The sequence below is a fragment of the Bos mutus genome, chromosome 27, assembly GCF_027580195.1.
Source record: "Bos mutus isolate GX-2022 chromosome 27, NWIPB_WYAK_1.1, whole genome shotgun sequence".
Lineage (NCBI taxonomy): Eukaryota > Metazoa > Chordata > Mammalia > Artiodactyla > Bovidae > Bos > Bos mutus.
Window position 1 is genome coordinate 29,085,723 of NC_091643.1, and position 15,484 is coordinate 29,101,206.

The window sequence follows — 15,484 nt, forward strand, 5'->3', positions numbered from 1 at the left end:
CAAAATTTTGTGTTTTCAGGAGTAGCTTAACAGAAACAAGGGAAAGTAAAATCCTGCCCGAATTTCCTGGCCACATCCCTAGTTCATCATCCCTCATCTTCTCCCTCCACTCCCACGTCCCATTTTATTTGTGCTACACAAATTTCTCACCATTTGGGATTTTCGTAGATAATGGCATAGAAGGCACAGTACATGGCTGGCTGGGCCTTAATAAAACAGTTTATATTGTGTTATGGACTTATCTTTATTGCCTTTTCAGCCGTCTTTCTCTTTTAATTACAAGTGTTTTCTTTTCTCTCTACTCTGCAACCAAAAGAGTCTTTGGCTGCTCCTGACCTCAGCAAATCAAGAGGTGACTTATGCATGCCAGTTGTTCATTCATTTTTCACTAAACACATGGGCGGAGACTTGACCCAGTGCTGACTTGCTGCACGTGTCTGCACCGTAACTGCTGCCTCCTCGTTCGCGGCCTGCATTCTAAACGTGCCTGCCTCACCTTCACTGGCTGCCAAAGGATTTCAAAAATCCTGGGGTGGGGGGCTACCCCCAAATTGGAAGGGTTGTTTTTTTTTTAATAATTATACCTTTATATAGTTGAAAATGACCCTTAGTCCTTTTTAAAGAAACAAAATTACTGTAGTTTATCAAAAATTGTATTACATTTGTCAATGTTTAATTGCCTTTCGTTTGATTTTGAGGCATGCTTTGCTGTGTTACTAAATTAATATAATTTATTGTCTTTCTGAGGACTCATGGAAAATAGTACAATTGTAACATTAAGTTTATGACATTCTAAAGGAAATTTATTTTTAAAATTTTGCATGCTAAGTGATTACTTTTATTATCTGAAAGACACATTCGTTGGTATCTTTTTTTAATGACAAGTAGTGCAGATCAGGTGACATTCTTGAGCCGCCTTTCTGCAAGGACAAAATTTCTTTATCAAGGTCCTAAGGCTGAACTAACACTCTTCTTCATAGAGGGCAGAGGGTTTTCAATGACTGCAGGAAGCTGAAAGGATGATTGGAATCGTTTGAAGAAAAGTGCATGTCCTCTAGGCGCTAGCATACTGCTGCTTCTGTTAAAAACTTAACGTTTCTTTGAAAGTTAGGTACTTACCTAAAACTGTAAGTCCTCATTTCAGGAGCAGAGCCTAACTCATAGAGGGTCTCAGAAGCGGCGCGGGAGGGGAGGGGGTCAAAGCAGGGACCGAGGCTTCCCCCGATGGTGGCCCTCGGTGCGCGGGACGGATGCCTTTGCGCCTGTGCGTGCTGCATACACTGGGCCCTTTGCCGCGGGGCACACGCTGGGGAGGAAAACACGTTGACATCTGGTTTTCTTTTCCAACAAGGGTATCACTGGGATACATCGGATTGGATGCCCAGCGTTCCTCTGCCGGACATCCAGGAATTCCCCAATTACGAGGTAATCGACGAGCAGACCCCCCTGTACTCTGCCGATCCCAACGCCATCGATACGGACTATTACCCCGGAGGCTACGACATCGAGAGTGACTTTCCGCCCCCTCCAGAGGACTTCCCCGGCGCGGACGAGCTCCCGCCCCTGCCCCCCGAGTTCAGCGACCAGTTCGAATCCATACACCCGCCCAGGGACGCGCCGGCCGCGGGGAGCCCGGGCTCCGCCTCCCGAGGCCGGCAGAGGTTCCACCCGAACCAGTACCTGCCCAGCTTCTACGCCGTGGACCTGTCCGAACCTCAGAAAGCCGGCGCTGGCGACGGCAGCGCCCGCAGAGAACCCTACGCCCCCTACCCTGCGGGGTACCCCAGGACCTTTGAAGCCCCCGCCGTGGAAAGCCTGCCGCTGTCGGTGTACGCCTCCACGGCGTCCTGCTCCGACGTGTCTGCTTGCTGCGAAGCCGAGTCGGAGGTCATGATGAGTGACTACGAGAGCGGAGACGACGGCCCCTTCGAGGAGGTGACGGTCCCTCCGCTGGACTCGCAGCAGCACACGGAGGTCTGACCCCGCAGACTCGCCCCCCGCCCCCACCCCCCCAAGTGCCTGAACCCCAGCGAACCTAGAGCGATCCCTGCAGCGGATGCCCTGTCCTGCACCGTTCTCTGCAGCAGCGCTTGCGCCCCTTCTTCTGGGGAGCCGCCCCCGGGCATGGCTGCACTGAACCCCCACCCGCGCCTCCTGACCTGTCCGCCATCGCCAGTGTCCTGACCTACTGTTGTCGGATGCGGTTGACGTCTGCCGCACCATTTCCAGACTTTATTTTTTTTTGTATTTACATTTGTCCCGTGTTAAAACAATGAAGCGAAAATCAGCTCTCCTCTCTCTCGTTAGCATGATTCATGTATTTATATAGATTTGATTATTTTAATTTTCCTTTTTTTTTGTAAATTTTATGTACAGATTTGATTTTTCATAGTTTTCCCCTAGATTTTCAAGATAACTTCGTGCATTTTGTTTTTGACCGGATTTTGGTGGTGTTCGTGTCATTTACCTAGCACCCTGATTTTTTTTTTTTTTTAATATAACCAGGGTTTCACTCTGTCCTTTTCAGCTGAAGTAGGACATTTCATTCATACATTTCAGTATAGTCATTCATTTCCAGCTGTACATAGGATGAGGACAGATCTGATCCATGAACATGTCTTAAATAAATGGGTTGCTGTATTTTAGGATTATAAACATTTTTCATTATTGGAAAGTGTAATGAGGACCTTCTGCAGAATCGTTTAGAACCAAAACCACCACGACACAATTTTTATAGTGTCTGTATATTTGTGATGCAAGGTCTTGTAAAGGTTTTTACTGAAAACTACCATTAACCAGTCTTTCTTACTGACAATAAATTATTAATAAAATACTTTAGCTTTGCTGCCTGTTTTTTCCTCCGTATTTATACTCCTGTTCAGGATTCGGTTAATGAATTGAGAAAGAAGGGTGGATGGACATAGAGGGATAGCTTTTTTGGCTTAAATGTGAAAAGTCTCTCCCAGCTATCAAAACCAGACTGTACTTACAGATGTTGCCACTAGGTGGCAGTATATGGCCACGTGATACCGCTCAAAACTATAGGTATAGAGGCATAGCACTCTTAATAAACATTTTCTAACATTAAAAATTTTTTCTTATACATTATTTTATTGCTATTACTTGGCCATAATTTCAGTGCGTGTATAGTTTTCACCTATGATTTATATCACAAACAAAGCTTTCTGTGAAGCATTTTACCTTTCTCTTGTCAAAGAACACATCCTACTTCTATAGGATTTAAAGTGAAACCCAGAAGTCATCTTCCATGTGTATTTATAGTCAGAATCCATCCCTGTCCCACAGCTACTTGTTCAATACTGACCACGTGCCAGCCACTGTGATAAGAATTACAAAGAATCAGGCGTTCCTATAACTTTGCAAAGACGCATTTTCCCTTTTATTAAATGACATGTCATCTAATACATATAGTTTAAACATCAAAGAGAGCTAAAATATGTACAACCAAAAGCATCAAACTCACATTTTGCTGAAACCACTTGTAACTCTTTAAGCTGTTTTTCTCATTTTTCCTTTCAAATTTTTAAGTGTATATATTATTTCTTGAGTCACGAATTTTAGGAATTGCAGAAGATGATGTAACCTATCAAACCTCTAAGCCTCTAATTCTCTTGTTATCCTCCCATATTGTTACAGCTTACTTTTTTGGCTTCATTCATTCATAGTGTTTTCATTGCTTTGATGATGTAAATATTTACCACAGAGGTAAGTAGTATATGATGTTTCTTTCCATCTACTTTGCAACTTTCTTTCTTTCTTAATTGCCTTAACTTTTCTCTTATTTTTAAAAAATTTGTTAGTCTTTAGGTATCTAAAAAATCTTTTTGATCACCTACTGAGTGTTGTTCTATATGGACAAAAATTGCTCTTGTCATCTTAGATTTTATACGAAGGGAGGATGGATGACAAGGGGAGATGGCAAATCACTAGAATACAAGGCAGTGTATGGAGTGATGAGCACTAAGGGGAAAACTTAGTACGTAGGAAGGAAAGTGATGGGGAGGGTTGGGGATGGGAGGTGAATTAGTGGAAGACCTCAATGGCAAGCTGGGATTTGAATAAACAGCTGAAGTTGATAAGGGGGAATGATGCCAGTGGGACCACCTGGGGCACCAGCATTGCTGGCAGAAGAGCTCGTGTAAAGGCCAAGGTTAGAAGGTTAAAGAAAAGAAGGGAAACAGGTGTGGTCTCAAGAATTCACTTCTCCAGGGAAGGGACCTTCCATTTCTGCTTGAGAAATACTGTTGCTCTTATTTTAAAGTTGACTGGATGGGAAGACTGGCGGTTTTATCATGCACTTAGTCCCCCAGCTCTCATTCCAGGGAACAGTCCTGCTCAGCACCGAGCTGAGAGGCTGGGGTCTGACAACTTGTATACAGCTGAAGCAGCCCATACCCCTGGGACTCACCCCGTTCATTGCCCATTTTCCAATGAGAAATCATTGCAGGCTGCACGACCTCTCCAGGCTGTGAGGTCTGATTCCTCCTCTGCGAAGGCAGGATTTATCACTCCCCTCACCACCCATCTTCACATGTTATAGCGTGCTTTACAGTTGCTACCTCTTACTTGCTTTGAAAATGGGGTTGCTTTTTAACTTTTTCTCCCTTTCCCTGCCTTGGTTTTTCAAGAGAAGAAATACAGTCCTCTGCCATCTTAAACTGGACGTCTGGAATATGCTCTTAACCATTGATCCCCAGTGCCTAGAAAAACATCAGTATGTTAGTTTCCTGTTGCTCCATTGCAAATTACCGTAATGTGGTGGCTTAAAACACCCCGCATTTGTTAGCTCCAGCTCTGCACATCAGAAGCCCAGCATGGTAGGACCAGGATCTCTGCTTACATCTTGCAAGGCTGGAACCAAGTTTTCCTCTGGGCTGTGGCCTCCTGAGGTCTGGGTCCTCATCCAGGCTTGCATCTTGTGGGCAGATTCAGTTCCTTGGCGTCATTGAGACATAGGTCCCCATTGTCTTACTGGCTGTACAACTTGAGTGTCTTGCTTTCTCACTGACCGAACCCACTTTTTTGGCAGCCTCTGACTCAGGTTCTAGCTCTGTGATCCTCTGATAATTTAGTAGCTTACGCTTCAAAGCGAGCAGAAGAACTTCCCTCTTGCTTCCCATCTCTGACCTCAGGAGGGGCCCAGTCCCTGGTTTAAGGACTCACCTGATTGGGTCAGGCCCATCCAGGATATTCTGCCATTTGACTAATTAAAAATGAAATGATTAGTGGCCTAATCATGGGGATTCCTGTTGTATTTGCACATCTTTGCTCAAGGGGGAAATTACACTACTGCTCCCCAGGTGGGGTTCTTGTGGATCGCCTTGGAAGTCTACCCACCACCATTGGTACTCTGTCGGTTTTTATTTTGACAATACTTTGACCTTCCAAAACTCCAGACCATATTTCAAACTGAAGACTATTAGCATTTTTTTTTTTTTTTGAGGCATCATCCGGAGCTAGTTAGAAATGAATAAACAGATTATACAAAGGTTTCAAATGAAAATGATTAACATAACATCAACCATATGAATTAGTGTTGAACACGTTTATTACAGACAAATTAAGCAACCACATAGAACTAGCATATGGTTGTACATTTTTTCCTTAAAGACTCTATTTCCATTACCCTTGGTAGGCATAAGTCAGGGTCTGTCGCTTTCCCCAACTAGACTTCGTTTTGACTGTGTGTTGCCCATTTAGAGGTCCCTTGCAAAATTCAGATGCCTTAGAAAATTCTACTGCGTATTTCTGGGCACTGCTAAATGTCATTTCCATCTGGATTCGGTGTTTTTATATATTTTTTTGGTGATGTATTTGAAGGCCACTTGTTATTTGCCACATTCGTTGTCTGCTGCCCTTGGAAATTATGATTTAGTTGAAAAGAGATCGGCAGACTAAGTATCCATTAGAAAAAAAATGCTAGTTCGAAACATTTGAACTTTTGAATTTCGATTTTGGACTGACTTTTTTCAATTCGGTCTCTAAAATTTAGATTCAAGTGTGTATGATGGGAAGAGTCTATTTACATTAGGTAATTGTGCTCGTCACATTTATTTTTATCATAAAGTGTGTGGAGGTATCATACAAATCTGCAGAGTGTGAGAGATGTTTTCCAGGTGCCGAGAGATACCCAGCGCCTTTCCAGAAGCTGCCTTAAGCTTTTGGGTTTTTATTTGTGACAAGAAGAAAGAGGCCGCCTAAGTTCGCACATCCCTCCCAAAGAAACGAAGCTTCACCTATGACTGGGGGGTTGATTTTAAAAACATGGTGAAGGAGGAAGAACGAAGAGTGACCCAAGACACACTCGCTGTACATGAGTAATATGAGTTCAGAAGCTGTTGTCTACTCCTTTAATGAAAAGACTGAATTAAGCTGCGAGGAATCAGTGCTTTGAGTTGCTAGAACGACCAGTTACAGAATTTTGCCTGCTGCTATTTATTGATCATTAAAACGCAAATTAGTAGCCAAGTTATCTACAAGGGTTAGGAGAAGCTTTGACTCTTTGAGTTCTTTTCCTTTAAGAACGTTGCTGAGGGACTTCCCTGGCGGTCCAGTGGTTAGGAATCCACCATGCAATACAGGGGACACGGGTTCAACCCCTGGTCAGGGAACTAAGATCTCTCGAGTCCACATGCCGCTACTAGAGAATCCAGAGAGTCTATGTGCCCAAGTGAAAGATCCCGTATGCCAAATATTTAATAAAAAAAAAAATGCTGCTGAAAGAGAATTCCTCCCCTGTAACCTGTTTGCATGTTCACAGAGGGTCGCTGGGTGTGTTCATCCCTGCCCCTGTCTCATAAATAGCCACTGAACTGCTGCTGACTGCCAGACGCTGCCAGGCTCTCAACATCCTCCCTGGGGTCTCTCTTCTTGGCTTCCTCTTGTGATTTCTTAGGAAGCAGCTTAGTTCAAATTTTTAATGTTTGAAAACATCTGAATATAAGCATCACAGGAGATTAATCAGGGCTTCCCTGGTAGCTCAGTCAATAAAGAATCCGTCTGCAATACAAGAGACACAGGTTCAATCCCTGGGTTGCAAAGATCCCCTGGAGAAGGAAATGGCAAACCCACTCCAGTATTCTTGCCTGGAAAATCCCACGGATGGAGGAGCCTGGCGAGCTACAGTCCATAGGGTTGCAAAGAGACACGACTGAAGCGACTTACACACACATACTCAGAGACAAATCTATTATTGTTTTGTGTGTGTAGTCTGATTCTCTTTTCTGAGTGTGCTACCTAGGTTTGATTTACAAACTTGGTACTTTGTATCCAGTTTTGCTCCCTGCTTTTCACCGCTTCACCATGTAAATGATCCTTTTTAGAAAATGCCTTTTTAAAGAGTTTCATAGAGCGTATGAAGAGCATAATGTTTCTGTGCTTTTATAGAGCATAATGTTTCATCATATGGATTTGGAACCTATCTATTTTACTACGCTTAATGATGTTTATGATTTCTCACAGTGGTCCCAACATTAATGTCTTTTTTAATCCAATATTAATGTCTTTGTAGATTCATTTTTGTTCCTCTTCAGGACAGATTTCTAGGTACATGGATTGTTTTCAAAATATTGCCTACAAGAAAATTTAGACCTAAGACAACAAAAACGGCAGAACTTTGACGGCATTTTTACATCATTTCCTTACAATCGACCTAGTGCTCTTGCTGTGATAAGTCACTTCAGTCGTGTCCAACTCTTTGCGACCCCATGGACTGTAACCCACCAGGCTCCTCTGTCCATGGGATTTTCCGGACAAGCATACTGGAGTGGGTTGCCATTTCCTTCTCCAGTGATATTTCTATGCACGCTTTTTCCCCTGCCTTTTCCACATTACAGCATGGGTAGGAGATGATGTTTTCATGGTGCGGTGACGTGAGGCGCTAGGCTTCTCTAAACCAGAGGTCTTGGCCGTGTGTTTCAGCGCCCTGGGCTCCTCCCAATCACCCAGCAGGCTGGAGGGTCAGGACCTTGGTGCCAGAAAGCTCTGGTCTAGGGGATGCTGGACAACCCTGCTCTTTTTCCTGTTCCTGTGAATTTATTTCTGTGAAAAATAAAGTCTAGACAAGAACTGATTATCGTCACAAAATTAACCTTCATTTCCATTCAGTTTTCAGGGACTCCATATAAATATACCATCTAGGTTTAGAGTCTATTGGACTTGGCAAAGTATCCCCACCCCGCCCAGCGCCCCCAGCCTCTTTTTCAGTTGATGGGGGTCCCCTCTAGTAGCCATTCCCCACTTTCACCAGCCTGCTGAGTCTGGTCAGTCCCTTTTTGACGGTCCAGTGTGGGCTGTTCTTTCTCTTTTGCAGACTGGCGTTCATCCCGTGAGGGTTTTCCCCTGTGGCTCAGCTGTAAAGAATCAGCCTGCCAATGCAGGAGACCAGTTTCAATCCCTGGGTTGGGAAGATCCCCTGGAGAAGGAAATGGCAACCCACTCCGATATTCTTGCCTGGGAAATCCCATAGACAGAGAAGCCTGGTGGGCTGCAGTCCATAGGGTCTCTAAGAGTCAGACACGACTGAGCGATTAAACAACAACCAATTCATTCCATGAACTTTCTGATTGCTCTCCATCTAAGGCCTGTGGTTCAATTTCAATTAGTGCGCCAGCCGAGAGAGCGTTGCTTGTCAGAATGTAATTTTCTTACCAGCAGTTTACAGCTTCGACTGCAAACAGAATGAGCCACTTGAAGAGAATGACAAGTAATTTTTTCCCCAAGAAAACCTCTGCTTCTGTGAACACGTGGGTCATTAATGGGTCACTGTGCTGTTGGAAAGAGTGACCACAGAAGAGGCTCCATTTTCGATGAAGCTGGACATAAAGAAGAAAGGAAAGGCATAGCATTTGAATGAAAATGTCATGGGACCAAATACATCTTGAGCAGAGCTGAGACCTTTCGCAGGGTCTGCAAGAAAGAGATGAGAAGTGTAAGCTCAGTGATTTCTAAACCAGAGCCATCACCCAATTATCTTAAGGGGTAAAGTGAAATTCTCAAAATGTCTCATGACTCTTGCTTCCATTTATTTTGATGTTTATGGATATTACCTAACAGTTTGAGGATGAGGAGAGATAGGAAAAGAAACAAATCATCTCCCCAGAGGACATGTCAAGCCCTTCATGCCTGCCACAGACCTAGAAGCACGGTTCCATTTCTTGGCCACAGATTTGAAATGTGAACCCCACCTGCAAATTAGGGTTACAAATGACATTTTAAAGTGATGCTCTTGTGATCTAAATTTTTACCTCCAATGAGTATTTTTCCCTTCTTTCAAAAATAAGCCTACTTTAGATGTTTTAAGTTAGGATGGATAAAATAAAACTTCATACGTAAACCTTATTAAACACATGAATTCTTTTAATTAAACTGAATGTTCAAAATACAAAACTATTCTCCAACTAAAAGCACTTATTGGACTGAGATAGTTATTAATAATAATAAATTCTGAGTTTTATTTTAATGATAAAAGTGCTGAGTGCTTACTTCTAAGGAGGAGCTTCACAAAATTAAAAAATATCCTCAGGTCATGGTTCTTCTATATACTGTCTATGCCATGGTTTTGAATGATCCATGCTTCTGGAGACCCACCCCCCCGCCACACTGAATGACAAGGCTAGGTTTGTTCTTTGCTAGAATAATAACATCAAACCTTCCTGAGTCTATGCACTGGGCTTTCTTCTATGACTCTAGCAAGATAAGATTTACAACTATGGTGTGGGGGAGTATCTCTTATAATCCCCCCATTTATATAGAGAAATGGAGACATTTGTCCATGATGACAAAGATGCCACATGGAAAGCCCCCTTCATCCTTGGGAGCCCACCCTCCTCTTAATGGGAAATAAGATGGGAACGTTCAGGGTCAAGATCACAGCTTCCTACCCTGTGGCCCCTCATTCTCTCACCTGCTTCATTGAACAAAATAAAAATAACATTCTCCATTTCATCTTGGCCCAAGTACTGGTGCTTCCGAGGCTCGCATGCCCTTCCTCACTCTGCCCCTTGTCTGCTTCGTTCATCCATCCTCTGAGTCATTCAGCTCCTTTCGTCTTGTGGATTGCATCAACAGATATTAATCTCTACCCTTTGCACATAAAGTGAACAAAGCTTACTTATGAGTAGTCATGACCTTTGACCGAGAAATATTCCAGGGTGGTCCAGGGTTGTGTGCTATGAAGCAACACATTTAGTAAAAACTGAACTACGAAACTTTAGCACTTTTTTCCCCCACTCCTGAAAAAGCTCCTAAAAAGCTAGAATCCTCCCCACTCCCCAAAAGCTAGAATCCTCCAGACTAGAATACTGGAGTGGGTTGCCATACCCTTCCCTAGGGGATCTTCCCAACCCAGGGAGCGAACCCAAGTCTCCTGCACCGCAAGCAGATTCTTTACCGTCTGAGCCACTAGGGAAGCCCAAAAAGCTCTAGTATTTGTTAATGCTGAAATAATAGTTACATGCCTGGAGTAACAGAGTAAATCAAAATCAGGACAGTCTCCTTATGACTTAGGAGTTTTCTGTATGTGAATTTGAAACTCAGGCAGCACGATTCTGACCCCTATGTATCTGGAGGACCTTGGCAGTGACTGTCATGGAGGCATGGAGATTATTATCTGTAAGCAATATACAGTTAAAGATGTAGTAACAAACACAGCTTCTCCCTTCGTGGATTTCAGGTGCTCTGATGCTTTCACAAAAGGAGACAGGAACACAGAGTGAACCCTCTTATCCTCTGTCAAGGTGTACTCTGGGGACAAAGCTGATTCGTCCCCAGGCTTGGAACATTGAGGCAGCCAATGAAGAGGGAAGGACATGGCTTACTTCAGGAACTCTGCCCACATCACTGTGAAATCATTGTAATCTGTTAAAGTGTTTCATGTGGTGAGCGAGCCCCATGTCATGAGTATCCTTCACCAGTATACACACACACACACACACACACACACACACACAACACCCCCAGTGCCGTTTCATCTCCCTGAGTGTGGTAAAACCTCTTATTTACACAACTGCACTTCCTGAGTTATTAAGGTTCAGACTCACTGAAATTTTTCAGAAGTGCTTGGTAAATATTTAGTGTGAGATTGCTCATGGAATGCAGGCCCAGGGCCTGATACAAGCTGATGGAGCCCCGCCTGGAGAAACCAGATTCTTATTTAGAACAAATGGACTGAAATCTCTCATTAGGGCTTATGATGAGGTCCTAGCTCTGCCAGCAAGGAACTCGGGGCTTGTCTTCTCTGTTACAATGAGGAAGAACCAAGCTGCCCTAATCCTTTACAAATGTCTGATGCTTCAAGCTGTAGGAAAATTCTTAATGACGGTCAGCTGTGGGGATCTGTGTGTGTGTGTGTGTGTGTGTGTGTGTGTGTGTATTTGTATTCCACTTTGTCGCTGTATTTGAGTACAGCAGGTAATATTCTAATTGATATTGAAACAGAGCAAGACACTGTGCACCCCCACCCCACCACGTGCTCTGTCTGCCTTTTGTCCACGGAAAACTTAAACCAAAGAATGTGTTTAATTTCATTCATCCTCAAGGGCTATAGATTATATTCTGAGCCATCTCCTTTGAGCCTTTCTGTGGGCACTGAAACCCCCTCCAGGTGAAAGAGGTTAACTACATGATGACCAGACTAGTCACGACATAAGCCGCCACAACTCTGAGAGCTGGCGTCAAAGAAATGGGAGCACGTCGATCCTGGAACTGGAACTGAAGACAAGTACACTTGACCAGATCACCGCAGGACCAATTTCAAGATGATTGGCAGAGCTGACGGTGCCATTACTGCATTAGCCCCCTCTTTCCATCTATAAGAGCTCTTGCCCAGTGAGCATCAGCAGCGGGAGTCGGCCTTTGCAGGCATGGCCCCCTCCCCTCTGTTTCTGGCCTCTGAAGTAAAGCAAGCTTTCCTTTCCACCAACCTTGCCTCTTTATCGGTTTTTGATGGGTGGGAAGCCGGACCCAGACACTTTCAATTACAGTTTTTGGTGCCTCAGGTGGGGCTGCTGAGCTGACTCCAGGGTTTTCCTGAATTCACTCGAGGCCAGGACAACGCGCAGGGATGGCTGCGAGGAACCCCCGCTCCTGGCTCACCGGCCCCGGGAGGAGGTCTTAGGGGGTCGTTTCTAGCAGCTGCTGAAACCACTTGTTCGGGGAGCCTCCCCGCTTCTCCCCTGCCCTGCAGCGGCTGCCAGCGTACTCTCTTCCTTGGTGGAGCAGAAACATGCGTCCGGAAGAGCTGACAAGCTCCAAGGCTGAGTAAGTCCACTGGTGTGCACCGGCTAACTTCTCTTTGGAGTACAAAGTGCTGTTCGGGCGTTTTGCCAGTTGGTTCTGAAGGCCGTTTGTGTCGCGGAGGTATTGGTTTGATTCCCTTCCCATCATCCTCCTGGCGGCTTTGTGACCCTCCTGTTTGAAGGTGTGTGAGCAGATATTCCCTTTGTGTGACTGGCATCTGTGTTATCTTCTGTAAAATGGTAAATCCAGGTTCAATTCATTAGAAAAATTGAAGTATGAGATTATGACTAAAGAGAAAAAAATTTTTGATGATTTATGAAATGGTATTCTTTAAACTCTGGGGGGAAAATGGTCAAGGTGAAACTCTTTTGAAATTCCAAAACTTTTTTTTCCCTTGCATATGCAGTTAAAGAAAGCTAGTTTGATAAAATACTGTTTTCAAAATCCTGACCCCAAGAGAACAAAACTATGCTTAAAAGAAAGTTTGAAGTGAACTCTTCTGTCCTCAAAATACAAACACAGTCCACTTTGCCTGAGTTCAGTCTTTCTTGGGTTAATTAGGAGAATTTCAAAAGGTGTTTGGGTTTATTCATGGCTCAGAGGGTAAAGCGTCTGCCTGCAATGCAGGAGACCTGGGTTCGATCCCTGGGTCAGGAAGATCCCCTGGACAAGGAAATGGCAACCCACTCCAGTACTCTTGCCTGGAAAATCCCATGGACAGAGGAGCCTGGTAGACTACAGTCCATGGGATCGCAAAGAGTCAGACACAACTGAGCGACTTCACTTTCACTTTGTACCACATTAAAGAGAAATTATGCTATGAGAAAAACATAAGATTTTAGAAGTTATGGAATATGTACTTATTCGCCAATCAGTAGGTGCAGGTGTAACAGTTCAATTGCTTACTTCTTGGTTTTGTTAAGAATTTTAACCTTAACAAAAGGCTATACTATACAATATTATGTAATTACAGCTACTAAAATGATAAGGGAAGCATTCCAGTGTGCAAAGCAAGTAGGATGTGTGCTGTCAGTGAAAGAAGGTATAAAGAATGAAGGTGGTTTTATTGAGAAATGATAAAAATGTTGTCCTTGAGCTGTTGTTCCTGGATGGGGAAGAATATGCAATAAATCATATGGAAAACATTTGATAACTTTCAGATCATACTGCTGAACTGGATAAGAAATTTAAAGAATGCTAATGGAAATCTCTTGTTTTGCTTCAAACCATTTTTGACCCCAATGTTCAGGATGGAAAATAAATTGTCTAGTGAAGTTGTCACAGAGGATAATTACTTATGATGTGTGTCACAGCTGGCTTTAAGTTTACTGGTAAGAGTGCCTGTACAATGCTTGTGTGACAACTGGGCAGTTTTATTCACAGTTTCCAAAGACTTGGAGGCAACAAAGATGCCCTTCCTTAAGTGAATGGATAACTAAACTGTGGTACATCTAAATAATGGAATATTATTCAACACTAAAAATAAAGGTGCTATTGAGCAATAAAAGGGCCTGGGGGCAGCTTAAAAACAAATTCCCAAGTGAAATAAGCCAATCTGACAGAGCTACATACTGTATAATTTCAGCTAGAGGATGTTCTGGAAAAGGCAAAACTATGCCAATAAAAAAGATCAGTGGTTGCCAGAGGTTGGGGGGAAGAAGGGAGGAACAGGTAGGGCACAGAGGATTTTTAGAGTGAAAATACTCCATGATTTTATAATGATGGACATACGTCATTATACAATTGTCTAAACCAACAGACTGTACAGCCCCAAGAGAGAACCCTAATGTAAACTACAGCTTTGGGTAAGAAAGGAGTGTTAACATAGGTTTATAAATGGTAATAAAAGTACCGCCTTGGTGTGGGGCGCTGACCGTGGATGAGGCTGTGTAGATAGCAGCGGGGGTATATAGGAAATAGCTGTCCTTGCCTTCAATTTTGCTGTAAACCTAAAATTTCTAAAAAAAAAAAAACAAAATCCTATTACTCAACTCATTTGAAGTATCTATTAGTTTTCAAATTCCGTCCTCAATGCTCTCACTTGGGACTCGTTTCACCTCTGTTATCTCACATATACACCCACAGTGTTCACTGCCATTTGGAGGGTAAGGACTATATTTTATTTTTTCCAACAGTGCGGTTCTCCCTACGGTGCTCATGGGTGTCAGCTGAACGCTGGTATACTCCAGCATATACCACAAGGCTTACCCAGGACGTGGCTTCTGTTGCTTGCCTGGGGCTTCTTCTAGCAGCTTCCTAATCAGGGGCCTCAGGCAGGGGGGCAACAGAGGGCAGCCCTACCTGAGTCATTTGGACCCCGCGTTCCATATAAAAGTACCAGTCCCCAAAGCAGGATTCTAAGGATGCATCAGAGAACCATCTTGAAAGGCGTGGTATTTGGCAACACATTCCAGCTCAAGCCCAAAGGATGCTCCTCTGACCTTTTCCTTTCACGTGGGTAACAGCATCCAGGCTCCTCTACAACAAAGGATATGGCAAGAGAAAAATGAAAGGCAGGCAGGCAGGTTCTATGATGCTTTTTCTGGGAGGATCTCCTGGACCGAAAGGAGGTCTTCTAAACTGTCCTCTTTGCATCAAAACAAACAAAAACAGCACCTGGTTCAGGCAGCATGCCCCTCCGGCTCTCCAGGGCTGGAAGCAAGATAGTACTTAAAAGGAGAGGTCCCAGTGGTGCTAGTGGTAAAGAACTCAGCTGCCCATGCAGGAGACATAAGAGACTCAGGTTTGATCCCTGGGTCAGGAAGGTCCCCTGGAGAAGGGCATGACAGCCCACTCCAGTATTCTAGCCTGGAGAATCCCATGGACAGAGGAGCCTGGGGGTTACAATCCATACGGTCGCAAAGAGTCTGACATGACTGAAGCAACTTAGCATGCACACATCCTAGGACCTGTTCCCTTACCTTATTCACTAGCACAAAAAGAAGCCACGGACTGTATTTTAAACATAGAGCCAAGTATGTCCATTTTTCTTAAACAAGTACATTCATGAATGAAAGGAAATTTATTTCAAAGACTGTACCCTTAAGGCCTGGATACAGAAAAGATATAAAAGTAAAACCTGGGATACAGGTGAACTGGTTTATTTCCTGGATAATTTAATCAGTCTTTGGCTAATTTATTGAAAAGTTCCAGACTGCTGTTGGCTTGCCTCATCTCACACTGTTTGGGAGTCACTCCCACAGCCTGGTGGCTGGTAGTTACATAA

At 43.8% G+C, this 15,484-nt stretch overlaps 1 protein-coding gene across 8 annotated transcripts in view; it reads left to right on the forward strand.

Annotated features, from left to right (window-relative positions):
* The window catches only part of FAT1 (FAT atypical cadherin 1), a 126,161-nt gene extending 123,328 nt beyond the window's left edge, over positions 1 to 2,833 (forward strand). For 5 of the 8 annotated variants that reach the window (XM_070364213.1, XM_070364209.1, XM_070364211.1 and 2 more), the window contains 2 exons: positions 317 to 352; positions 1,352 to 2,833. In XM_070364213.1, coding sequence (XP_070220314.1) covers positions 317 to 352; positions 1,352 to 1,980 — 665 coding nt within the window. In that variant the 3' untranslated portion in view covers positions 1,981 to 2,833. The remainder of the gene's footprint in view (positions 1 to 316; positions 353 to 1,351) is intronic. The other 3 variants (XR_011462868.1, XM_070364214.1, XM_005899008.2) reach the window with 3 other exon arrangements.
* The last annotated feature ends 12,651 nt before the right edge of the window (positions 2,834 to 15,484 follow it).